General features: G+C 39.0%; 1 protein-coding gene across 2 annotated transcripts in view; it reads right to left on the bottom strand.

Annotated features, from left to right (window-relative positions):
- Positions 1-21,601: 21,601 nt before the first annotated feature.
- CWF19L2 (CWF19 like cell cycle control factor 2) overlaps positions 21,602-27,793 on the bottom strand; it is a 149,386-nt gene continuing 143,194 nt past the window's right edge. For both annotated transcript variants that reach the window (XM_068988643.1, XM_068988642.1), the window contains 2 exons: positions 25,266-25,367; positions 21,602-22,206 (listed from right to left, as the gene is read on the bottom strand). In XM_068988643.1, the coding sequence (XP_068844744.1) occupies positions 22,063-22,206; positions 25,266-25,367 (246 nt within the window). In that variant the 3' untranslated portion in view covers positions 21,602-22,062. The remainder of the gene's footprint in view (positions 22,207-25,265; positions 25,368-27,793) is intronic.

Raw genomic sequence — 27,793 nt, 5'->3', positions numbered from 1 at the left:
TCCAAAGAAAGTCAATGCCAAAGTATGCTCAAACTACCGCACAATTGCACTCATCTCACATGCTAGTAAAGTAATGCTTAAAATTCTCCAAGCCAGGCTTCAGCAATACGTGAACCGTGAATTCCCTGATGTTCAAGCTGGTTTTAGAAAAGGCAGAGGAACCAGAGATCAAATTGCCAACATCCGCTGGATCATCGAAAAAGCAAGAGAGTTCCAGAAAAACATCTATTTCTGCTTTATTGACTATGCCAAAGCCTTTGACTGTGTGGATCACAGTAAACTATGGAAAATTCTGAAAGAGATGGGACTACCAGACCACCTAACCAGCCTGTTGAGAAATCTGTATGCAGGCCAGGAAGCAACAGTTAGAACTGGACATGGAACTACAGACTGGTTCCAAATAGGAAAAGGAGTATGTCAAGGCTGTATATTGTCACCCTGCTTATTTAACTTATATGCAGAGTACATCATGAGAAACGCTGGACTGGAAGAAACACGAGCTGGAATTAAGATTGCTGGGAGAAATATCAATAACCTCAGATATGCAGATGACACCACCCTTATGGCAGAAAGTGAAGAGGAACTAAAAAGCCTCTTGACGAAAGTGAAAGAGGAGAGTGAAAAAGTTGGCTTAAAGCTCAACATTCAGAAAACTAAGATCATGGCATCTGGTCCCATCACTTCATGGGAAATAGACGGGGAAACAGTGGAAACAGTGTCAGACTTTATTTTTTGGGGCTCCAAAATCACTGCAGATGGTGACTGCAGCCATGAAATTAAAAGACGCTTACTCCTTGGAAGAAAAGTTATGACCAAGCTAGATAGTATATTGAAAAGCAGAGACATTACTTTGTCGACTAAGGTCCGTCTAGTCAAGGCTATGGTTTTTCCTGTGGTCATGTATGGATGTGAGAGTTGGACTGTGAAGAAGGCTGAGTGCTGAAGAATTGATGCTTTTGAACTGTGGTGTTGGAGAAGACTCTTGAGAGTCCCTTGGACTGCAAGGAGATCCCACCAGTCCATTCTGAAGGAGATCAGCCCTGGGATTCCTATGGAAGGAATGATGCTAAAGCTGAAACTCCAATACTTTGGCCACCTCATGCGAAGAGTTGACTCATTGGAAAAGACTCTGATGCTGGGAGGGATTGGGGGCAGGAGGAGAAGGGGACGACAAAGGATGAGATGGCTAGATGGCATCACGGCCTCGATGGACGTGAGTCTGAGTGAACTCCGGGAGATGGTGATGGACAGGGAGGCCTGGCGTGCTGCGATTCATGGAGTCGCAGAGTCAGACATGACTAAGCGACTGAACTGACTGAACTGATGGATACCTCAATTATGGTAATAAGGGAGAAAGCAGAAAATGTAAGTTTAAGTGTTAGATGGTAAATAAATGCAGGAAAATAGTGAATGTAAGATCTTGTCTGAGTATTTCAATTTTTTACTGAAGTAAAAAAATATTAAGCTGAGCGGAGATTGGGGAAGATGATATTGGATGTTTGAGAAGAGGAAAGGTGTGAAGTAACTGTCTAGAGAGTATGAGAATAAACACACTAGGAAAATATAGTAAGACTACAAGCAACATTAAGGGAACACTTAGTGTTTACAGATATGAATTTAACAAGACTGTTAAGAAAGTCAAGGAATAGTCAAAAGAGTGACAACAATAATTGACTTTAAAATGTGAGCTGAATAAAGAGGGAAAAGAGGACATAAAGGAGGTGAAGGTCAGTGATAAAGAGATAAGATCAGTCAATGGACTCATAATCCTAGTGGGACTAATGCATTCTTAGAATTGGAGTGCTAACAGGGATGAGATGGAAAGAAAGGATGCTATTGAGATAGAGAGGTTGCAGGTATTAATATAGCAAGATCTAGAGTATGAACATTGGAATGAGCTGCTCGGGTAGAGTAGAAGACAAGACCACTGGAAAAGATAACTTCAGGAATGATGGTACAGGTATTAAATGGATCAAGTATATTGAATAAAACAAGGATTATGATGAGACTTATTAGAAAATTCTAATCAGGCAGCAGCTAAAATAATTGGAAAAAGGGCAGGGGGAAATGCTTCAAGACTGTGAAGTTGAAAGGAGCAATGAGTGGTAATAGGTAATACAAATTAATGCCATGATAATCAAGGATGGAAATTTTTAGAAATATCTAACAGTGAAAAGTTACAATTGGATGTCTTTCAAAGATGTCAGATTTCACATGGATATATTAGAACTCTAGGCTTGCTCTCACGAAACACCAACTCCAACCTTTTTCATTTCCTCATTTCTATGAGTAGCATGACATCCACCCAATTGCAGAAGAAAAAAGTGAAGATTGGCCTTGATTTTTCCCTATCCTGCAGTATCCACATTCAATACAAAGTTCTGTCAATATAATCTCCACAGTGTCTTTCAACCACCCACTTTCCTAGAGCTTCTCTGCTCCATTAAGCCATATTAAGTCAAGCCCCATCATCTCTTTCCATGTAACTGCTACGTAACTAATATCTCCATATTCACTCTTGCTTTCCTCAAATCCATACATCACACAGAAAAAATGAACCAAAAATCACAAATGAACTTTTAAAATATAAAATCCAGCCATATTATCTCCTTGCTTATAACTACTCAAAATAATAGTTCTAGATGAAAATGAAGCTTATTTTATTTTATTTTATTTTTATATTTCTAATCTAGGAATGAAGAAGGTCTTTTAATCATGGTTTAAATCTGGGCGCAATGAAAAACAAATGTTTGTTGTTTTTGAGTACTTGAAAATTGAATCTGGACAGCAAGATTTTCAGGATAGAGAAACATTTGTTACAATATCACAGGGCATACTTCTCATACTTACAGATGAATAATTTGACAGAGAACTCACATTAATCAATAATGAAAAGAATGACCAGCATAAAAGTAATTAAAATGCATGAAAAGAGAGTCACAAAGATGCAAATATAAAAAATTACAAGCATAAAGAAAAAACTCAATCCCATTCACAATGCAAAGAAATTTATTTCAAAAACACTGAGATTAAAAATTTCCTATTAGGGGGCAGTCCCAAGATGTCGGAGGAATAGGACGGGGAGACCACTTTCTCCCCACAGATTCATCAAAAGATCATTTGAATGCTGAGCAACTTCCACAAAACAACTTTTGAATGCTGCCGAAGGACACCAGGCACTCAGAAAGGCAGCCCAATCTCTTTGAAAGGAGGTAGGACAAAATATAAAAGACAAAAACTGAGGCAAAAGATTTAGGAATGGAGACCCATGCTGGGGAGGGAGTCAGGAAGGAGAAGTCTCCACACAGTAGGAAACCCTCTCACAGGCATGTCGGTGGGGAGTTTTGGAATCTCAGAGGGCAACATAACTGGAAAAAAAAAATCATAGCATATGTGCCTAACAGCACTGCCAGTGGAGAAGCCCAGACACTTGCATCCACACCCAGCGAATGGGAGCTGGGCAGGGAGGGCTGCACCACTGGTCCTTAGGGCAAAGACCAGGCCTGAATGCCCTGAGGACAATCTGAGGGAATTAATGTGAGCTAGCAACCCAAACCGTGGGATCGCCAGAGAGACCAAAAAAATTTTAAAAAGACCTTCCTGTGAAAGGCTCTATTGTAACACAATGACTCCTGGCATGCTTACAGGACAAAAGATTGAGCAAATATGAAAGGAGAGCAAGCTGACTGCACATAGGGCCCTCCTTCCTTGGAAGCAGAGACGTAGGTGAGTGACAGAGCTGGAAGGCAAGGATCTGCTGCAATCTCAGCCCCAGAGACCGCATCTTCTGCCAATCTGTGAGCAGGCTCCCAGTTGCTTCTGGGATCCTGGATGGTTGACATCTGCCAGGAATGTCACAGCCTGAGATCAGCTCCCCAGAGGAGACACATGGCACACCTGGGACTGTGCTCTCACAGCACACCCAAGAACCTGAGCAGCTTAAACTTGGGAAGTGCTTGAAACTCAGGGCTTACTTGGGAGAGTGCCATTGCAGAGCACCCTGGAGACTGAGCAGGGTAGACCCAGGAAGCACACGCCACCTCGGGCTGTGGCAAACCCAGTGTGGTCCATCCACTGCGAGCGCTCCCCACACATGCCAGTGGTATTTGTTAGCAGTATCCCTCCCCACCAACAAGACAACTGAACAAGTGAGCCTAAATAAGTGGCCACCTTTGCCCCCTTGTGTCAGGGCAGAAATTAGACCCCGAAGAGTCTTGCAAACAGAGGAAGCAGAAATAAAGAAAGAAGGGGAAACTGCTCTGGAAGTAACAGGTGCAAAAGATTAAAAACCCTGCATTTAATACTGGAGACATTTGAGGGTCACCTATAGACCTTGAGAACAAGTACAAGCTGGAATAAGGAACTATCTGACTCTGAACTGACCCCAGACTGGCCACAACAGCTCCAGAGAAATTCCTAGACATATTTTTACTTTTATCACTTTTTAATTAAGAAAAATTTAGTTCTTTATTACTCCTTTAGCTTTCATTTTTATAGCCTACTATTACCTTTCCCAAAAAGCCCCATTAAAAAAAAATTCCATATATTTTTACAATTACTGTGATTTAATATGATGACTATTACTTTTTATATTGTATTTTTGAGAGTCCAACCTCTATTCTAGGTTTCTAATTTTTCCTTTTTGATATTTGTTATCAATTTTGTACTTCTAAGAATCTACTCTTCAGTATCCATTTTCACTTCGGGATTAGATTACTGGCTAGATTGCTCTCTCCCCTTTTGACTCCCCCTTTTCTCCGCCTTCGGCTTCCCATGTGGCTCAGCTGGTAAAGAATCCACCTGCAACGTGGGAGACCTGGGTTTGATCCTGGGATGGGAAGATCCCATGGAGAAGGGAAAGGCTACCCACTCTAGTATTCTAGCCTGGAGAATTCCATGGACTGTATAGTCCTTGGGGTCACAAAGAGTTGGACACAACTGAGCAACTTTCACTTTCTCCTTCTGGTCATCTTTATCTCCCTCCTCCCTCTTCTCTTCTCTATATAACTCTGTGAACCTCTCTGGGTGTTCCTGGCTGTGGAGAACTGTCCCACCAATAAACCTAGGGGTTTTATCTTCTAAGTTGTATGGATGAAGAAGTCTTGAGGCTACTGTAGGAGAAGGACTGAAAGCCAGAAGCAGGAAGTTTAACTCCAAAACTTTAGAACATTAGAGAACTCCAGACTCCAGGGAAACTTAACAGACAAGATCTCACTCAACAGTCTCCACAGTTACACTGAAACCAAGCTCCACATCTACACTGAAACCAAGCTCCACCCAAGAGTCAATAAGATCCAGTGCAAGACACAGCATGATAATTTTCCAGCAAAACAGGAACACAACCCTGAACATTAAAAGTCAAGCTGCCCAAAGCCATGCTAAACCCATAAACACACCAAAACTCACTACCGGACACTTATTTGCACTCCAGAGGGAAGAGATTTAGTTTCACACACCAGAACACAGACAAAAACTCCCCCAACCAGGAAACCTTGACAAGCCATTAGTCCCAGGGAGTGGATTCCACAATTGAAAGGAACCATGAAGTTCCAGTCTGCAGAAAGGGCACCCCAAACATAGCAATCTAAACAAAATGAAAAGGCAGAGAGAGTTCCAACAGAGAGAGTGGCTAGAAGCAGATGACTGCCTGCTACCCTGGGGGCCCTCCAGGCCCTCCGGCCTCTGGTTGGTGGGTGAACTGGGGGGCCTGGGGACAGTCTCTGGTGTGTTTTGCAGAGCAGTGGCTGAGGCCACCAGTTGGCCAGGCCCAAGACTGGAAGCAGCCGTGAACCTCCCCCCACCCCCACAGCTGCAACCTAATGGTGGTAGTCCCTCCGAGCCAGGATTGCTGGGTCTCTTCACCCATGGCTACAGGGCTTGGGCTTAGGCGAAGCCTTCTCCTGGCCACTGAGATCTTGGTGCCTTTGGGTGTTGGACGTGGCAGGACTAGAAGAATGACGGCTGCTCAAACTCACAGAGGGCCTGGGAAGATGGCAGACGCCAGCTCCTCCACCCTTAGGCCTTGGGGCTGAGCAGATCCGCGACATGAGGTGACGGCCCAGTCCCAGTTGGACGAGACCTCGCCTGGTCTGGACGACAACGGACAAAGGACGTAACGTGGCCCGAGAGGTGAGCAGAGCCATGGTCGTCGATGGGTGGAAAGTTAGCGTGTCGTCGTTCTACCAAGACCTTGATGTCGGAAGATAGAAATGGTAGAATAACGTATACCTTGCGGCCAACAGAAAGTGTCTGCCTCCCTTTAGGAAAATTTACTGGCCGTTGATAGAAGGCCTGTGTATATAATGAGAAAAAACTGTTCTCAACATTACCCCCAAACCCTTCAAAAGAAAGGTCTTTACATCTAGGCCTCCTAGATGTAAAGAAGTTGCTGACATATGATAAAATACTTAGAAAATCATATGTCTTATAAATGCCCATTTGTTTAAAAAAGTATACATACATATATATATATATATATATATATATAGAGAGAGAGAGAGAGAGAGAGAGAGAGAGAGAGAGAAAGAAATGTCTTCTGGAAATGACTTTCTGAAATGGAGTTTTCTGATTACCTCTAGAAGCAACTTGCTGAAACTAAAATACTTTGGCCACCTCATGCAAACAGTTGCCTCATTGGAAAAGACCCTGATGCTGGGAGGGACTGGGGGCAGGAGAAGAAGGGGACGACAGAGGATGAGATGGCTGTATGGCATTACCGACTCGATGGACATGAGTTAGGGTGGACTCTGGGAGTTGGTGATGGACAGGGAGGCCTGGCGTGCTGTGATGCATGGGGTCACAAGGAGTTGGACACGACTGAGCAACTGAACTGAGCTGAACTGAACTGAGAAGCAATTTCTAGAGCCACCAAAGTGGAATTTTGTTCAGTGGGTTGGAGAATGTGGAATGGAAGACCTTGAGGAGGAAGAAAATAGTTCTATGCCAGACTGGTCATACTTAGAAGACATTTCCATATAACCTTTGTTTTCTGTGTGCATTTTATTTCTCACTACTGTATATATAGTTGACAACAAGTACTTTTTTGAAATATCTAGTCTTTCTAGATGCTCTGATGTGCCTGATATATGTTAAAGTAGAGGTAGTAAAAAGAGATTTTGTAAATATCTTTTTGTTATTGTTGGGGGTGGAGGGGATTGGTCAGATCACCTTCTGGAGCAGTACACATTGTGTTTTGTGCACTAGTTCAAGGTCGGGGTGGCGGTGGGGGATGGGGGTGGGTAGGAGAGGGATGTGCAGACATCTGTGCCAGTGTGTTTATAGTGAGGCAAGATTAACCATTGTCTTTTTTTCTGTTCGTGCATTTTTGTTTCACTTTGCTTTATATATAGTCTATATAATGGACAAATTAGTCTGAATTTATAACATCTAGTCTTTCTAGATGTTAAAGAGGTTGCCAGTTTATGACAAAAAGTTAGTAAATAATACATTTGTATATTTTTTGGTAAACGTTTCTAGGACAGATTGTCTTCTGAAAATTGAGCATTATAGCCTTCTGGGTATGATGAAGAGGGGAGAGAAGGAAAGGGTCTTAGGCTAGAATACTCATATTTTGAAGACAATTTCAGATTATAACTGTTAGATATGGCAGTTTATTCAAGACTTCCCTGTATATAGTGGACAAATTAAGTCCTTATTTGAAACAGTCCACCTAGATGTTTAGAAGTGCCTGACGGTATGTTAAATGTAGAGGTAGTGAACTATCACTTCGTAAATATTTTTTTTTGCTCAAATTCATAGGAAGTACTGTCTCCTAAAGGAGATTAGTCTTGGGTGTTCATTGGAAGGACTGATGTTGAAGCTGAAACTCCAATACTTTGGCCACCTCATGCGAAGAGCTGACTCATTTGGAAAGACCCTGATGCTGGGAAAGATTGAGGGCAGGAGAAGGGGACGACAGAGGATGAGATGGCTGGATGGCATCACTGACTCAATGGACAGGAGTTTGGGTTAACTCCAAAAGTTGGTGATGGACAGGGAGGCCTGATGTGTTGCAGTTCACAGGGTCGCAAAGAGTTGGACTCAACTGAGCGACTGAACTGAAACTGTCTTTGGGAATGTTAAATGTTAAACCACCTCTGTGAGCAGTATACTATTGTCTATACTTGTTCGGTGGTTTGGAGGAGGTGGGAGGGAAAGAATTACAGAAAGTAATATGCTAGTGTGTTTGTGCCTGTACATTTTCAAATGAAACCACTTTTTATGTGTTATGTGCACTTTGTTTTACTGTGTATATAGTGTATGTAATGGACAAACGAGTCCTAATTTTGTGACATCTAGTCTCTAGATGTTAAAGAGGTTGCCAGTGTATGACACAGTAGTCAGTAAAATTAGCACATTTTGCACACTTTGTGTTGAAGTTCATAGTAGTGCTTGTCTTCTCTAAATGATTTTTTGATATGAATTTATTCAAATACCTCTAAGCTACACATGCCTGTACTTGTCAACTGGATTGGTGGTGGAGAGAAGGAAGTGAGAGAAGGAATGGTTCAAGCCAAAATGGTCATACTTAGAAGATATTTCAAATTATAACCATTGCTACATGTGTGCAATTTATTTAACAGTACTGTGTACATAGTGGACAAGTAAGTTCTTATATGAAATACATAGACTTTCTAGATATTTTGAAGTGCTTGATGCATTTAAAAGTAGAAGCAGTATAATAATGCTTCTTTTAAATAGCTTTCTAAAACTGATGGGAAATACTGTAATTGGAATTGGAATTGTTAAACCTTCTCTCCGAATAGTATACTCTGTACTTTTTCATTATATTGAGGGAGGTGGGAGGGAAGTTTGCAAAAGATCTTTTGCTAGTGTGTAGTAGAACATTTCAGCTTACCATTGATTTATATGTGAAGTGCATTTCATTTAACTTTGTATATATTATGTCTATACTGGACAAATTGGTCCCAATTTTATATCTAGTCTCTAGGTATTAAAGAGGTTGCCAATGTAAGACAAAAGTAGGGCTAGTAAACTAACACATTTTGTACACCGTGTTAAAATTCATTGAAACTCTGTCTTCTGAAAAGGACTTTTGGAAGTGAAATTGTAAATCACATCTAAGTGATACATATGTCTGCCCTTGCTGCCCACTGCTGGATGGATGATGGCAAAAAGGAAGAATTGGGAGAAATGAAAGGTTCTAGACCAGAATGTTCCTTCACAGAAGACACCTTCAGATGTAACCATTGTTACACGTGTGTATTCAATACTACTGTGTATATAGCAGACAAACTGAAGTCCTTATTTGAAACATCTAGTCTTTCTAGATGTTTAGAAGTGCAAAAAGTATGTTAAAAGTAGAGGTAATGAAATAACATTTTGTAGATATATTCTTTTGTTAAGATTCACATGAAATACTCATTTAGAAATGGAATGATCAAAATATTCAAACCACCTCTCTGAGCAGTACATATTATTTGTGTGGGTTCAGGGAGAAACTGCAAGCGGGTTTATACCAGTATGTTTATGTTAAGCAAGGTTAACCATTGTCGCATACTTGTCTCTGCATTTTGGTTTACTTAGCTGTGTATATAGTGTACATAAGGGACAAAAGTCCAAATTCACAACATCTAGTTTTCCTAGATGTTAAAGAGGTTGCCGGACAAAAACAACCAATAAATAGTGTACACTTGATGTTAAAATTCATAGTAAAGACTTCTGAAACAACTGGCAGAAGTGAAATTGTTAAAATCCGCTCTAAACATTACAGATGCTTATTAGATTTGTCCAGTGGGTTGATAGAGATGAGAAGGGGAAGGGTTCTTGGCTAGAGTATTCCTGTTTAGATGAAACTTTGAGGCTATAGCCGTTGTATGCAGTGTATTCAGTGCTACCACGTGTATGTATAGTGGACAAATTTAAATCCTTATTTGAAACAGCTAGCTTTTCTAGATGTGTAAAAGTACACAAACTATTTTGAAAGTATAAATACCTTTTAAGTAGTTTTTTCCTGTTAACTCATAGGTATGGTTTCACTTAGGAAGTGGAATTTGGGACTATAAGCTGATTGTTCAATGGGAGGTGGGGGTGGGGGAAGGGGACAGGGAAGGAAGTGCAGAGAGAAGGGCTCTGTGCTCATTGGTCCTTAGACAAGTTCAGATTATCTAGCCATTGTTCTGTTTGCGCATTTTAGTTAATATTGTTGTGCATTAAACAACAAGCAAGTCCTAATGCCCAAAGTATATTAGAAGTAGAGGTAGTAAAATAACCCCTTAATAAATGTTCTTTCATTGGTTTTTAGGAAGAGCTGTGTCTTCTGGGATTATCTATGTTAATCTATCTCTTGGAACTAGATGTAGTCTGGTACTTAGTCACTGAAATGCTGGAGGAGGAATAAGAGGAAGGGTGATGGGAAGGGCTCTTAGTTAATATCTCCATTATCTGGAAGACAGTTTTAAGTTATAACTGTGTCTATATGTACATTTTTGTGAAGTACCTATTATTGAGGACAAGTGCCGGGAGCCAGCGTGAAGAATCCCACCCATGACAAGGTCATGCGGAGAGGCCTGATGGGCAAGGCGAGTCAGCCTCAGGAGTTCCCCCTGAGTTTCCCTGAGCATCTACCCCCCCAAAAAAACCAGAATATGCCTGCCTTATTGTATTGTGCTTTTCTACTCTTCTGACACTCTGGAAAAAGTTAATTCAGGGCTCCAGTCTCCTGCAAAAGAATGTCTCAGCTTAAAACCCCCTCTGATAGCTCTCTAACTTGCCTAACAGGTTCCCCCCAGACTTTTTACAGCTTGTGAATTGCTTACAGCCCCCCAACCGTGAGAGGCACAAAGCTTAAAGCATCTTAAAGATACAGAGCCTTTTCTAAAGAGCTAAAACTCATATTGGTGACGGGTTTCACTGTTGACCCAATGATTGCTGCCAGACCTCCATATTCTTTATCATTTAGGCACCTGAAGGATATTAATCAATGTAATAGGGATATAGAAATAAGAATGTAGTAGTTTTGATGTTAGCAACACTAGACTTTTGAGTTAATTACTTTTGTTATATATCACTGCACTCCTCTTGTGTCCTTGCTATGTAAGAATGTAACTTTATTCAGTGCTGAGAGTGGCACCAGACTTTGGGAAGATCAACACAAATAAGTCTTCTGGTTGACAAACCCTTATCAGAAAAAAGGCTGTAAAATGTTAATTGGCCCTCTGGCTAGAAGATGATGTAAATCACCTAAAACTTGTGTATACAACTAGGTATGCAGAGAGAAAAGCCTGGTTTTGATGAGTCAGGGCTGCTGACGCTGCATAACTTTATATTACCCACTGATCTCTATGTACAATCAAAAAGGTATTAAAGGCCTTTCAAGAAAATAGAGGCCAGGCCAATCGCTGGACTGGTTTCCCCGGTGTCTTCTCTTTACTCTAATTTCTGGCTGAATTCCCATCTGGGGCGTGGAGGCTCACCATGTCTACTTACTTGCCCCAGCTTCTAAGATCCACGTGAGAGAGAGAGCCCAAGGTGTGCACCCCTGCTATTCAAGAGAACGCTGGTGGCCTAACGTAGATGATGCAAACTTCTTGTCTCGAAGTTTTATTGGCTTTCCACGTAAACCAAGTTATTCAGCCTCTTTTCTCCACTTAATTTTCCTACTACACTATTTCTTCCTAATCTTATATTTATAAATAAATAAGTTTTTCCTCGCCCACACTGTCCCCACTTCAAATTACCCTGGATCCACCGGGGCTGGACCCTGGCAGACAAGGCTCATTATTTTGCAACATCTAGGCTTTTTAGTTCTAAAAGGTCTTGTAGGTCTTCACAGAACCATTCAACTTTAGCTTTTTCAGCGTTACTGGTTGGGGCATAGACTTGGATTACTGTGATATTGAATGGTTTGCCTTGCCATTCTGTCGTTTCTGAGATTGCATGCAAGTACTACATTTCAGACTGACCATGATGGCTACTCCATTTCTTCTAAGGGATTCCTGCCTGCAATAGTAGATATAATGGTCATCTGAGTTAAATTCACCCATTCCAGTTCATTTTAGTTCGCTGATTCCTAGAATGCCAACGTTCACTCTTGCCATCTCCTGTTTGACCACTTCCAATTTGCCTTGATTCATGGACCTGACATTCCAGGTTCCTATGCAATATTGCTCTTTACAGCATCGGACCTTGCTTCTATCACCAGTCACACAACTCAGTATTGTTTTTGCTTTGGCTCCATCCCTTCATTATTTCTGGAGTTATTTCTCCACTGATCTCCAGTAGCATATTGGGCACCTACTGACCTGGGGAGTTCTTCTTTCAGTATCCTATAATTTTGCCTTTTCATCCTGTTCATGGGGTTCTCAAGGCAAGAATACTGAAGGTTTGCCATTCCCTTCTCCAGTGGACCACATTCTGTCAGACCTCTCCACCACGACTCACCCATCTTGGGTGGCCCCACAGGCATGGACTGGAATGCAAAAGTAGGAAGTCAAGAAACACCTGGAGTAACAGGCAAATTTGGCCTTGGAATACAGAATGAAGCAGGGCAAAGATAATAGAGTTTTGCCAAGAAAATGCACTGGTCATAGCAAACACCCTCTTCCAACAACACAAGAGAAGACTCTACACATGGACATCACCAGATCGTCAACACCAAAATCAGATTGATTATATTCTTTGCAGCCAAAGATGGAGAAGCTCCATACAGTCAACAAAAACAAGACCAGGAGCTGACTGTGGCTCAGATCATGAACTCCTTATTGCCAAATTCAGACTTAAATTGAAGAAAGTAGGGAAAACCACTAGGCCATTTAGGTATGACCTAAATCAACTCCATACAGTGGAAGTGAGAAATAGATTTAAGGGACTAGATCTGATAGATAGAGTGCCTGATGAACTATGGACTGAGTTTTGTGACATTGTACAGGAGACAGGGAACAAGACCATCCCCATGGAAAAGAAATGCAATAAAGGAAAATGGCTGTCTGGGGAGGCCTTACAAATAGCTGTGAAAAGAAGAGAAGCGAAAAGCAAAGGAGAAAAGGAAAGATATAAGCATCTGAATGCAGAGTTCCAAAGAATAGCAAGAGATAAGAAAGCCTTCCTCAGCCATCAATGCAAAGAAGTAAGAGGAAAACAACAAAACGGAATGATGCTAAAGCTGAAACTCCAGTACTCTGGCCACCTCATGCGAAGAGTTGACTCACTGGGAAAGATTCTGATGCTGGGAGGGATTGGGGGCAGGAGGAGAAGGGGACAACAGAGGATGAGATGGCTGGATGGCATCACTGACTGCATGGACGTGAGTCTGAGTGAACTCCGGGAGTTGGTGATGGACAGGGAAGCCTGGTGATCTGTGATTCATGGGGTTGCAGAGTCGGACACGACTGAACGACTGGACTGAACTGAACTGAGGCTTTTTAGATGTCCTGAGGTGACAATGTATGATAAAAAGTAGAACTCTTGAATTAATCAATTTGTAAATATCTTTGTTATAATTGATTTTTTTAAAAAAAGGGAGCATCTTGGACCTATTAAACTGTCTCTGAGAAATGTACATCAGGACCTGTTCATTTAGGTTGGCAGCTGAGGGGTGGAAGGAAGTATAGAGGGAGGGCTGTATGTGGATGTGTTCATGTTTCTCTTTTGATGATAACAATTGATGTGTGCATCTCCTGGCTGTACTGCAGAAATGCATTGTTAAACAATTCAGCAGAAACATACCTCCTTGCTAAAACCTTAACAGTTTAGATCTCATGCATTACACTTTGTGTTCTCTGTTGCTTTATGTCTCATTTTTAGTTGAACATTAAGGGAATGTAGTATTTAAATCATAGCTCTGCCAATATGTTTATATAGAGGCCTGTTGCCATTTTTGTCTTTGAAATTTTTGTTGCCAAGAAAGGCAAGATTACTTTTTTTTTCCTTCCAGATTGAGGTGGTGTAGTGTATTCTTGGTTATCAAAATACTCATAGCTTTGGGACTTTGAAATGGTAGATATTCTTGATGTGTGAAACAGAAGATACATAACTGTATGATCTTAATTACATAAAAATGGATGCTTAATTGTGAATGAGACCTAGAAGGACATGTCAAATGGTTAAACTGCTTGTGATTATGAATGACTTTGTATTTTGCTTCTTGTGTTTTTTGGTTTCCTATTATGCACATGTTAACTTTTAAGAAATAAATATTATTTTAAAACCTCTTTTAAAAAGGCAAAGAAATATTCAGCAGGTGAAGGAATATGATTTAAAAAAAAAAACCCACCAAACCAAACAAAAGAGCAGGAGATAGGGAGTCTATCTGAAAAAGAATTCAGAATAATGATATAGTAAAGATGATCCAAAATCTTGAAAACAAAATGGACCTACAGATAAATAGACTAGAGACAAAAATTGAGAGGTTGCAAGAAATGTTTAACAAGGACCTAGAAGAAATAAAGAAAAATCAATCAATAATGAATAATGCAATAACTGAGATCAAAAGCACTCTAGAGGGAAATATTAGTAGACTGACTGAAGCAGAAGAAAGGATAAGTGACATGGAAGATAGAATGGTAGAAGTAAATGAAGCAGAGAGAAAAAAAAGAAAAGAAATGAGGACAACCCCAGAGACCTCTGGAACAATGTAAAATGCTCCAACATTCAAATGATAGGTGTCCCAGAAGACGAAGACAAAAATAAAGGGCATGAGAAAATACTTGAGCAGATAGTAGTTGAAAACTTCCCTTTTCAAGAAACCCAGAGAGTCTAAAACAGGATAAACCCAGGGTGAAATACCCCAAGACACATATTAATCAAACTAACAAAGATCAAGCACAAAGAGCAAATATTAAAAGCAGCAAGGGAAAAGCAACAAATAACACACAAGGGGATCCCCATAGGGATAACAGCTGATCTTTCAAAAGAAACTCTCCAGGCCAGAAGGGCATGGCAGAATATGCTTAAAGTGATGAAAGAGAAAAACCTACAACCAAGATTACTCTACCCAGAAAGGATCTCATTCAGATGTGAAGCAGAAACCAAAAGCTTTACAAACAAGCAAAAGCTGAGAGAATTCAGCACCACCAAACCAGCTCTTCAACAAATGCTAAAGGATCTTCTCTAGACAGAAAACACAGTAAAGGTTTATAAAAATGAACTCAAAACAACAAAGTAACTTATCAATAATTACCTTAAATGTAAATGAGCTAAATGTTCCAACCAAAAGATAAGGACTGGCCAAGTGGATACAAAAACAAGACCCTTATATATGCTGTCTTCAAGAGACCCACCTCAAACCCAGGGACACATACAGACTGAAAGTGAAAGGCTGATAAAAGATATTTCATGCAAATGGGGATGAAAAGAAAGCAGGAGTAGCAGGTATCTGATAAAACAGACTTTGAAATAAAGACCATGATAAGAAACAAAGACAGACACTACTTTGTGTCCTAAAATGATCAAAGGATCAACCCAAGAAAAAGGTATAACAATTATATATATATATATATATGCACCCAACAGAGGAGTACATCAATATGTAAGGCAGATGCTAAGTATGAAAGGGAAAATTAAGAGTAACACAATAATAGTGGGGGACCTTAATATCCCACTCAAACCTATGGATTGATCATCCAAACAGAAAATTAGCAAGGAAACCCACACTCTAAATGATACTATGGACCAGTTAGACCTAATTGATGACTGTAGGGCATTTTGCCTCTCCCAGAAAAGGTTTTCACTTTTTTCTCAAGTCCACATGGAATATTCTCCAGGGGAGATCACATCCTAGACCATAAATCTAGCCTCAGTAAAAAAAAAAAAAAAAAAAAAGATCATTTCAAGCATCTTTTCTGATCACAATGCTGTAAGATTAGATGTCAACTACAGGGAAAAATCTATTAAAAATACAAAGATATGGAGGTTAAACAACATGATTCTGAATAACCAACAGATCAAGGGAGAAATCAAAAAGGAAATAAAACCTGCATAGAAATGAGAATGAAAACATGACAACCCAAACCTATGTGATTCAGTAACAGAAGTGCTGAGAGAGAGATTCATAGCAGTACAAGCCTACCTCAAGAAACAAGAGAAACATCAAATAAAGAACCTAACTTTACATCTAAAGCAACTAGAAATAAATGAAGAACCCCAAAGTTAGTAGAAGGAAAGAAATCATAAATATCAGAGCAGAAATAAATGAAAAAGAAATGAAGATTATAACAAAAGTCAACAGAACTAAAAGCTGGTTCTTTGAGAAGATACTTAAAATAGACAAACCATTAGCCAGACTCATCAAGAAAAGGAACCAGAACCAAATCAATAAAATCAGAAATGGAGAAATCACAAAAGACAACACAGAAATACCAAAGATCACAGGACTGCTATGAGCAATTACATGCCAATAAAATGGGCAATGTGGAAGAGATGAACAAATTCTTAGAAAAGTATAACCTTCCAAAACTGAACCGGGAAGAAATAGAAAATCTTAACAGATCCATAAGAGAAATCGAACCTGTAATCAAAAATTTTCCAGCAAACAAAAGCCCAGGACCAGATGGCTCCATAGCTGAATTCTACCAAAAATTTAGAGAAGAGCTAACACCTATTCTACTCAAAATCTTCCAGAAAATTTCAGAGGAAGGTAAACTTCCAAACTCATTCTATGAGGCCAGCATCACCCTAATACCAAAACCAGATGAAGATGCCACAAAAAAACTATAGGCCACAATCACTGGTAAACATAGATGCAAAAATCCTCAACAAAATTCTAGCAAACAGAATCCAGCAACATATTAAAAAGATCACACATCGTGACCAAGTGGGCTTTATCTCAGGGATGCAAGGATTCTTCAATATTCACAAATGAATCAATGTGATACACCTTATTAACAAACTGAAAGGTAAAAACCATATGGTTATCTCAACAGATGCAGAGAAAGCATTTGACAAAATTCATCACCAATCTATGATAAAAACTCTATACCTCAACACAATAAAAGCCATATATGACAAAGGCACAGCAAACATTATCCTCAATGGTGAAAAACTGAAAGCACTTCCTCTAAAATCAGGAACAAGACAAGGGTGCCCACTCTCACCACTATTATTTAGCATAGTATTGGAAGTCCTAGCCACAGCATTAAGAGAAGGAAAAAAATAAACAAATAAAAGGACTCAAGATTGGTAAAAAAGAAGTAAAATTCTCACTATTTGCAGATGACATGATCCTCTACACAGAAAACCCTAAAGACACCACCAGAAAATTACTAGAGCTAATCAATGAATATAGTAAAGTTGCAGGATATAAAATTAATACATAGAAAGAGAAATTAAAGAAACAACCCCATTCACCATTAAAACAAAAAGAATAAAATACTTAGGAATAAGTTTAACCAGAGAAACAAAAGCCTATAAAATACTGATGAAATAAATCAAGGATGACACAAATAGATGGAGAAATATACCATGTTTGTAGATCAGAAGAATCAATATAGTAAAAATGAGTACACTACTCAAAGCAATCTATAGATTCAACACAATTCCTATTAGCTACCAATGGTATTGGTCAGGCAGGTTGATTCCTCTAGTTCCATTCTTTTTTCTCAAGATTGTTTTGGCCACTCAAGGTTTTTTGTATTTCCATACAAATTTTGAAATTATTTGTTTTTGTTCTCTGAACTAGAGGAATCAACCTGCCAGACTTCAGACTATACTAAAAAGTTACAGTCATTAAGACAGTGTAGTACTGCCACAACGACAGAAATATAGATCAATGAAACAAAACAGAAAGCCCAGAGATATGTATTAGCCACAAGGGCTTCCCTTTTGGCTCAGCTGGTAAAGAATCTGCCTGCAATGCAGGAGATCTGGGTTCGACACCTAGGTTGAGAAGATCCCGTGGAGAATGGAAAGGCTACTGACTTCAGTATTCTGGCCTGGAGAATTCCACGGACTGTATGGTCCATGGGGTTGCAAAGAGTTGGACACAACTAAGCAACTTTTATTTTCACTTTCAAAAAGCTACAGTCATCAAGACAGTATGGTACTGGCACAAAGACAGAAATATAGATCAGGAACAAAAAAGAAAGTCCAGAGATAAATTCACACACCAACGGACACCTTAACTTTGACAAGTAGACAAAAATATACAATGGAGAAAAGACAATCTCTTTAACAACCGATGCTGGGAAACTGGTCAAACACCAGTAAAAGAATGAAACTAGAACACTTTCTAACATACACCTAAATAAACTCAAATTGGATTAAAGAACTAAATGTATGACAAGAAACTATAAAACTCTTAGAGGAAAACATAGGCAGAACACTCTATGATACAAATCACAGCAAGATCCTCTATGATACACCTCCCAAAGTAATGAAAATAAAAACAAAAAATAAACAAATGGAACCTAATTAAAACTTTAAAACTTTTGAACAACGAAGGAAGCTATAAGCAAGGTGAAAAAAGCAGCCTTTAGAATGTGAGAAAATAATTTCAGAAGAAGCAACTGATAAATAATTAATATCTAATATATGTAAGCAACTCATGCATGCAGCTCAATACCAGAAAAACAAATGTCTCAATCAGAAAACAGAAGAAATGGGAGTAGCCCTCAGAGTCACGAGAAAAATCTCAAATGCAGTACTTCGGTGCAATCTCAAAAATGACAGAATGATCTCTGTTTGTTTCCAAGGCAAACCATTCAATATCACAGTAATCCAAGTTTATGCCCCAACCACTAATGCCGAAGAAGGTGAAGCTGAACAGTTCTATGAAGACCTACAAGACTCTCTAGAACTAACACTCAAAAAAGATGTCCTTTTCATCACAGGAGACTGGAATGCAAAAGTAGGAAGTCAAGGGATACCTGGAGTAACAGGCAATTTTGGTTTTGGAGTACAAAATGAAGCAGAGCATGGGCTAACAGAGTTTTGCAAAGAGAATGCAATGGTCAAAGCAAACACCCTTTTCCAACAACACAGGAGAAGACTCTACATATGGACATCACCAGATGGTCAACAGCAAAATCATTCCGATTATATTCTTTGCAGCTAAAGATGGAGAAGCTCTATAGAGTCGGCTAAAACAAGACTGGGAGTTGACTGTGGCTCAAATGATGAACTCCTTACTCCCAAATTCAGACTTAAATTGAATCAAGTAGGGAAAACCATTAGACCATTCAGTTCAGTTCAGTTCAGTTCAGTCACTCAGTCGTGCCCGACTCTTTGCGACCTCATGAATCGCAGCATGCCAGGCCTCCCTGTCCATCACCAACTCCCGGAGTTCACTCAGACTCACGTCCATCGAGTCAGTGATGCCATCCAGCCATCTCATCCTCTGTTGTCCCCTTCTCCTTGGGCCACCAGTCCCTCCCAGCATCAGAGTCTTTTCCAATGAGTCAACTCTTCGCATGAGGTAGCCAAAGTACTGGAGTTTCAGCTTTAGCATCATTCCTTCCAAAGAAATCCCAGGGCGGATCTCCTTTAGAATGGACTGGTTGGATCTCCTTGCAGTCCAAGGGACGCTCAAGAGTATTTTCCAACACCACAGTTCAAAAGCATCAGTTCTTCGGTGCTCAGCCTTCTTCATGAACTTCCAGATGTTCAAGCTGGTTTTAGAAAAGGTAGAGGAGCCAGAGACCAAATTGCCAACATCCACTGGATTATGGAAAAGGCAAGAGAGTTCCAGAAAATCATCTACTTCTGTTTTATTGACTATGCCAAAGCGTTTGACTGTGTGGATCACAATAAACTGTGGAAAATTCTGAAAGAGATGGGAATACCAGACCACCTAACCTGCCTCTTAAGAAATTTGTATGCAGGTCAGGAAGCAACAGTTAGAACCGGACATGGAACAACAGACTGGTTCTAAATAGGAAAAGGGGTATGTATAGGCTGTATACTGTCACCCTGCTTATTTAACGTATATGCAGAGTACATCATGAGAAATGCTGGACTGGATGAAGCACAAGCTGGAAACAAGATTTCCAGGAGGAATATCAATAACCTCAGATATGCAGATGACACTACCCTTATGGCAGAGAGTGAAGAAGAATTAAAGAGCCTCTTGTTGAAAGTGAAAGAAGAGAGTGAAAAAGTTGGCTTAAGACTCAACATTCAGAAAACTAAGACCATGGCATCCAGTCTCATCACTCTGCAAATAGATGGGGAAACAGTAGAAACAGTGACACCTTATTTTGGGGGGCTCCAAAATCACTAGAGATGGTGAATGAAGCCATGAAATTAAAAGACACTTACTCCTTGGAAGAAAAGTTATGACCAACCTAGACAGCATGTTGAAAAGCAGAGACATTACTTTGCCAACAAAGGTCTGTCTAGTCAAGGCTATGGTCTTTCCAGTAGTCATGTATGGGTGTGAGAGTTGGACCTTAAAGAAAGTTGAGTGTCGAAGAATAGATGGTTTTGAACTGTGGTGTTGGAGAAGACTCTTGAGAGTCCTTTGGACTGCAAGGAGATCCAACCAGACCATCCTAAAGGAAATCAGTCCTAAATATTCATTGGAAGGACTGATGTTGAAGCTGAAACTCGAATACTTTGGCCACCTGATGCAAAGAATGGACTCACTGGAAAGACCTTGATGCTGGGAAAGATTGAAGGTGGGAGGAGAAGGGGACAACACAGGATGAGATGGTTGGATGGCATCACTGACTCAACGGACATGAGTTTGAGTAAACTCCAGAAGTTGGTTATGGACAGGGAGGCCTGGCGTGCTACGGTCCATGGGGTCCCAGAGTTGGACACAACTTAGGGACTGAACTATTTTTTTTATTTTTGTACTACCAGTATGCAATAAAATGCCTTGTAAACAAATGTTTGTTAACACACTCAGTGAATAAGTGAATGTTAAAGATTTGTCTGAGACTTTGTAGCAAGGCCATAATAGTCTGAAAACAGCAATAAATAAAAATTTATACTGTCAATTATCAATTTGATAAAAAAAAGTTAAATGCAATTTGCAAATACTGAGAATTTGAAATGATTAAACTTCCAAATTTTTTAAAATTTTAATACTTGAGATAGAATATAAACATTTCCTTTTTCAAGATACTAAAGAAAGATATCAATATTAAAAATAACTGTCTGGTTATGAGTTACTCTAGAGTACATGTCACATTGATTCTAAATATTCAACATTTCATGACAAAATGTCAAGGTTTGCCTCCAAAAAATCAACATCTTTGAAAAAAGGTGACTACAAAAATATCTTCCATGTTAAAAATAAAGTAGCAATACTCTTGGAGACGATGACCATATCTCTTACTTATCAGTTTTTTCTCTTCATACCAAGTGTAAGCATAAAGGAATATGAAGAACCTTAGATCAAATGGGACAACAGAATGTGCTCCTGCCTCTTAAAAATACACACGTGACTTATTACTTAATATTTTGTAATAATCAATACAACCCCAAAATGATGACTTGGCTAAAATTTTTAACTTTCACAGAAACCCCAAACAACCTATGATTTTTGGAAAGTACATGTAAAATCACCAAAATTCAAACACACTATTTAAAACTGCAGAAATAAAAACAAATTACAAACGTATAATATAATTCATTTAATTATTTATTATTGGGGACATTCTTTTTCCCTTTAATAAAAAGAATAGCAGTGATATATATGGTATTGGAAGAAAATTAAGAGCTTCTATAAAATGGTGTGAAAAGAAATTTCAACTCTCACTAAATATGCCAAGTTTTAGTTTAAATGCAAAAGAAACTAGTCAGCAGATTTAACAAACTTGAAGTAGACGCATTTCCCTCTGAAGCAATGATTTGTGATACTTCCTAGATAATTCTTCAGAAAAGTCTTTCTACAGATTAACTAAATAGTTTAGAACATGAAGACACAGGTACAGAACAGAACATGAACAGGTCACCCAATATAACTGGTCTCCATGGTTACTACAATGCAGTCCACAGGAGCAGGTGGTGAAGAAAACCACTACAATTCAATGATGTAGAGTTGTCAGAAACCCAGATCATGACACTCTTTTTCTATTACCTGATGGTTAGTTGTTTAGCTAGATGCAATGGAAATAAAACTGAAAGAAATCTGAAAAGGAAATAAAAAAGGAAAGCTTTGCCTCAACATTTTTTATTTCCGGTGAAATCAAATGGTTTCCACCACTGAGCAAACTGCAGTGCTTTCTTCCTCTGATCTTCAAAACTTTCTCGCACCCCTTTCCTCCAAACTCTTGGTTCTATATCCAGCATGCCACCAATGATTTCCTTTTAAAGAATGAGAAAAAAACAAACACACACATGTATAAAGACTGAAAAACAGGAGTGAAGCTATTCCTGTTTATTCTGTTACTAAATGTAATAATTAAGTACTTCTCTAAAGGATGCTCAAATTTTATATAAGTATTAGTTTCAAGTTAAAAAAAAAAAAAAATTTGTTTTCATTTAATTCTAACTATGTTAAACCCTGTGATTCCAAAGGTTCTTAGTTGTATCTCCTGTCAAACAATTTGTCTATTTTGTTGCTTCTTAGTACATCTATCAGACAGCAGCAAAGGGGAAGAAGAGAAAATGAAATTTAATTAATTTGGTCCTTATTAGCTGCTCTGGTAAGAAAATCTGAAGAAAAAGTTAACCAACATGTAGCAATTATAAACTTGATTATTCAACTACAGTTGAATCTTGGGCTAATGTTCTCTCTACTACCCAATATATTTAAAAGCCAGTTTCTTCTATTAGCTGGAGATCTTTCTTTTTTAGGAAATGAAATCATATTTTAGTACCAATCCATATAAACCAATAATTAAAAATTATAATCACCTTCATTTAAAAAACCATATTCCCAAGTCCTGAAATAATATATTTTCAATGGTCTACTTATTATTCTAGATCATTTCTTTCATGATCATCTTCCTGTTCCTATGATATCAGCTATAGAGATTAATTAAATTTATGACAGTGAGTGGGCTTCTCTGGTGATTCAGTGGCAAAGAACCCTCCTGCCAATGCAGGTGGTTCTGGTTTGATCCCTGGGTCAGGAAGATCCCCTGGAGAAGTAAATATCAACTTACTCCAGTATTCTTGCCTGGGAAATCCCGTGGACAGAAGAGTCTGGCAGGCTACAATCCATGGCGTGGCAAAAGAGTTGGACGTGACTTAGTGACTGAGCACAGATGCATGATAGTGAGTATCCATATACAGAAAGATATGGGGGAGATTTATAATGCTTCAAGGAAGGGAAGTATGGTAATACAGGAAAACTCTGGGCTAGAGGTAGAATTCTCCATATTCAGTCTAGGTCTACAGGACTGTTAAGACCTTGGATGTAATTGCTCTAAGACATAGGTTCTTCATCTTAACAAATACTCTATTAATGAAGGGATCTACTATATGCAAGCAATGGCCAAATATTGTAGGTGATACAGAAATAACTAACATACATTTCTCTGTCTTAAGAAAACTCATAACAGAATGCAGAGCTGTGGTGGGAGCCACAATAATAACCCAACTACATAAAGGACTGTCTTATAAAGCAGAATAAGGTAAATGCCAAAGTAGACTATACGGAGACTCAAAAAGAAAGGAGATTCTATTTGCTGGATAAATCAAGAAAAGCTTCATGGAAAAGGAAATCTCTTCATTGGATAAAGGAAGTAAAGGGGCCAAGACAGACATAGTGTAAAAAGAGGACAAATTTAATGCAAGAGTTTCCTAGCATCAGCCAATCACTAGCAATGTAGTTTAAGAAAGCCTAGCTTTATAGATCTAAATTTTTCTAAAATTTGACCTAAATTTTTCTAAAATTTTCTAAAATTGACTTTAAATTTTCTGTGAAACATCAAGTTTCGTCTCATGTGTACCATTAAGGCACACATACCACAAGGATTGATTCTTGTTCTGTTATTGAAGCAGATATTAATGCAAAGAGACCAATCCTTCTTGCTGTCTAAACTTAACTGCAGGCTGAGGGAGTTTGTGCGTACACAGGCTTTTTCTTGGAAAGAAATTTCGAGGAAAATGGATCAGCGATGTAACACTAACTAAAGAAGTTTTCAACACTAAAACAGTATCATATAAATCATAACATGTGCTTAATATTTGGAGGAGGACAATCTCCCAATTAAAGTTATGCAAGTTAAAAACTAGGTATTTACTACATTTTTACTAGAATCATTTTTTTAAATAAAAGCAGAGTCATAAAAGTTCTGAGTTATAAAACTCTACTGAAATTTAACAATGTTTTTCAGAGCAACGAAAACAAATCTCTTTCTAGTTAACTCTGGGAAAAGATAATCTCTCGGACAAGTTTCTAAAACGTATTTCAACAGTTCATAGATGAACGTGATTTGGGGTCTCTTGTTAGCCTTTAAGGACAACAGTATAAAAAATTGTGAGTCCAAACCTCTCACAGGTCCCTAATCATTGTAGAAAATGATCTGACACGGGATGAAAATGGGTAGGAACAGGGAACCATGGGCAAAGTTCATCTAGGCTCCTCTAATTTAGAGAGAAAGGCCTGACCTACACTAGATTGAAAGGTCACTTTCTTGAGCTATTATTGCCCAAACTTCTTTTGACTGCTCCTATGGCTACATTAAGTTCATTCTAGGCCCTGATACTAACTTATATACTTCCCAGATATTCAATAGAACTTAAATTTAAGGACTACACCCCTAGAAGGCAATCTGTAGTAATGGAAAGAATCCACTAGCAACTGAAAGATCTACACTCTAGTATCTGACCAGAAACTGTGTGAAATGACTGCTATATTCTTCTCGGACTGTACGGTACTTAGTTATAAATGAATACGTGAGATCATTTGTTTTCTAGTTCAACCAAGAATTTATGCACCCCTTGGTTCTGTCACTTACTAGCACATGATCCTGGGGAAGTTATACTGGTTTCAACATCTATAAAATGTAGATTGGTTTCAACATCTATAAAATCAAAGTATAAAATGTCTACATGATAGTGTTATTATGAGCATTAAATGAGTGCTGAGAACATTACCAGGCTCACTGTAAATCCTCAACAAATAGGTTATCATCATTATCAATTAACATTCTCAGCACAAGCCTGGCTGTCTCCACAGGAAAACACTAGTCACTGCTGACACTGTCAACAAACCATTTGGTTCCAAAGTGACATTCCTGACTGTTATAAATATCCTGGTATATATTTCTTAATAGCTTCTAAGTACTCCCTCTGAAAACTGGGTTTTACAGCAGTCACCAACTTCACTGTACATTGTCCCCAAAGTTATTTCCCTTCAAAAGTAATGTTACAAAATTGCTAAATTCTGGAATTTTACCAATTTGTGAGCATACCTTTCCAAAGTAATGTGGGAATTTGTGCTGATCTTCAATGACATGGGCAAACCCCCCCTGGAGGCCAAAATCCACAGAGAAGTAAGGTAAGCCTCTGGGTACCTAAAAAACAGATAAATCACACATGAATACAGCATGAAATCAGGAAGTTATGCTTAATCCCTCTTCCTAATTAAGTATTCCTCAAGACAAACATATACAATGAATTTACAATTATAGAAATACTTCAAAAAATAACCTAACATCTTAACTAAAACATTTTATTGGCTTTCAGTTGGATAGTGCTTCATAATATCCAGCAATTATAATCAGAACCAATTATTTTTCTGTCTTCAGGAAAAACAGCAAAGAAAAGGTGCTTTAAAAATATTTAACAACACAATAATTTTCTTTAGACTATGCAAATAGAGATTAAGGATATGCTTTCTTGTATTTTTTCTCAGAGTGCAGAAAAGGAACTGGGGCTTAGTCATATACTCAGAGCTTTGTTTATAATATCCTTGAACTTTTATTACTACTTATTGATCAAAAATAAATTAAATGCAAATAATCATAGCTTTTTAATTAACTGGTGAGGTGGTATAGTAATATTTAGTTTATCAATCTCATTTTAAAATATTTCCAGTATTAAGTATTATGTTTCCCTACCTTTTTTCCCTCCCTCTTACTACATACACTCAAAGACACACACAAACACACACACACACACATACACACACACACACACACACACGTGTGCAGGCATGAAGTATTTCAGACACTATCTTGATTGGAAAAGGTCATAATTTCTAGCTTTATATTAAGCAGATCTTCTGTCCTGGCAAGTTTTTCTTCCAAGCCCTAATTATGTTACTAGAAAGTATTCAAATTGGTCAATTTAAAGTAATATTGGGCGCTTCCCTGGTGGTCCGGTGGCTAAGACACTGCACTCCCAATGAAGGGGGCCTGAGTTCGAACTGTGGTTGAGGAACTAGAACCCACATGCCGAACTAAGACTTAACATGTCACAACTAAAGATCTGGCATGGCACTAAGACCCAGCACAGCCAAATAATAAATAATTTTTTTTAAAGTAATATTGCAGTTGTTCAGTCATAAAGTCATGTCCAATTCTTTGTGACCCCATGGACTGCAGCATGCAAGCTTCCCTGTCCTCCACTATCTCTCAGAGTTTGCTCAAATTCATGTCCAGTGAGTTGGTGACGCCATCTAACCATCACATTCTCTGCCATCCCCTTCTCCTGCCTTCAATCTTTCCTAGCATCAGGGTCTTTTCAAATGAGTTGGCTCTTCACATCAGCTGGCCAAAGTATTGGAGCTTCAGCATCAGTCCTTCCAATGAATATTTAAGGCTGATTTCCTTTAGGACTGGTTTGATCTCCTTGTAGCCCAAGGACATCATGTCTTCTGCAGCATCACAATTACAAAGCATCAATTCCTCTGCACTCAGCCTTCTTTATGGTTCAAGTCTCAAATCCATACCTGACTACTGGAAAAACCATAGGTTTGACAATATGGAACTCTGTCAGCAAAATGATGTCTCTGCTTTTTAATATGTTGTCTCAGATTGTCATAGCTAAAGGAACAAGCGTCCTTTAATTTCATGGCTGCAGTCACCATCCACAGTGATTAATATCTCCCTCCCTTAATCCCCTGATAAAGTTGTATTTGCTAATTTTGGCAGTGATTTATATTTGTCATTCAGTTACTCAGTCATGGCCAACTCTTTGTGAGCCCATGGATGCAACACATCAGGCTTTCCTGTCCTTCACCATCTCCCAGAGCTTGCTCAAACTCATGTCCATCGAGTCAGGGATGCCATCCAACAATCTCATCCTCTGTCATCCCCTTCTCCTCCTGCCTTCAATCTTTCCCTGGACCAGCATCTTTTCTAATGAATCAGCTCTTTGCATCAGGTGGCCAATGTATTGGAGCTTCAGCTTCAGCATCAGTCCTTCTAATGAATATTCAGGATCAATTTCCATTCAGATTGACTGGCTTGATTTCCTTGCAGTCCAAGAGTTCTCCAGCACCACAGTTCAAAAACATCAATTCCTCAGCGATCAGCCTTCTTTATGGTTCAACTCTCACATCCATACATGACTACTGGAAAAACCATACACTTGACTGTATGGACCTTTGTCGGCAAAATAATGTCTCTGCTTTTTAATACACTGCCTAGGTTTGTCATAGTTTTTCTACCAAGGAGCAAGCGTCTTTGGATTTTGTGACTGCAGTCACCATCTGCAGTGACTTTGAACACATGAAAATAAAGTCTGTCCCTGTTTCCATTGTTTTCACATCTATCTGCCATAAAGTGATGGGACTGGATGCCATGATTTTTGGTTTTTGAATGTTGAGTTTATGCCAGCTTTTTCACTCTCCTCTTTCACCTTCATCAAGAGGCTATTAGTTCCTCTTTGGTGTCTGCCATAAGGGTGGTGTCATCTGCATATCTGAGCTTATTGATATTTCTCCCTACAATCTTGATTCCAGCTTGTGCTTCATCCAGCCCAGCATTTCTCATGA

Source organism: Capricornis sumatraensis, chromosome 16 (assembly GCF_032405125.1).
Source record: "Capricornis sumatraensis isolate serow.1 chromosome 16, serow.2, whole genome shotgun sequence".
Lineage (NCBI taxonomy): Eukaryota > Metazoa > Chordata > Mammalia > Artiodactyla > Bovidae > Capricornis > Capricornis sumatraensis.
Note: the sequence above shows the minus strand (reverse complement) of the source record. Positions and strands in the feature narration are given on the sequence as shown.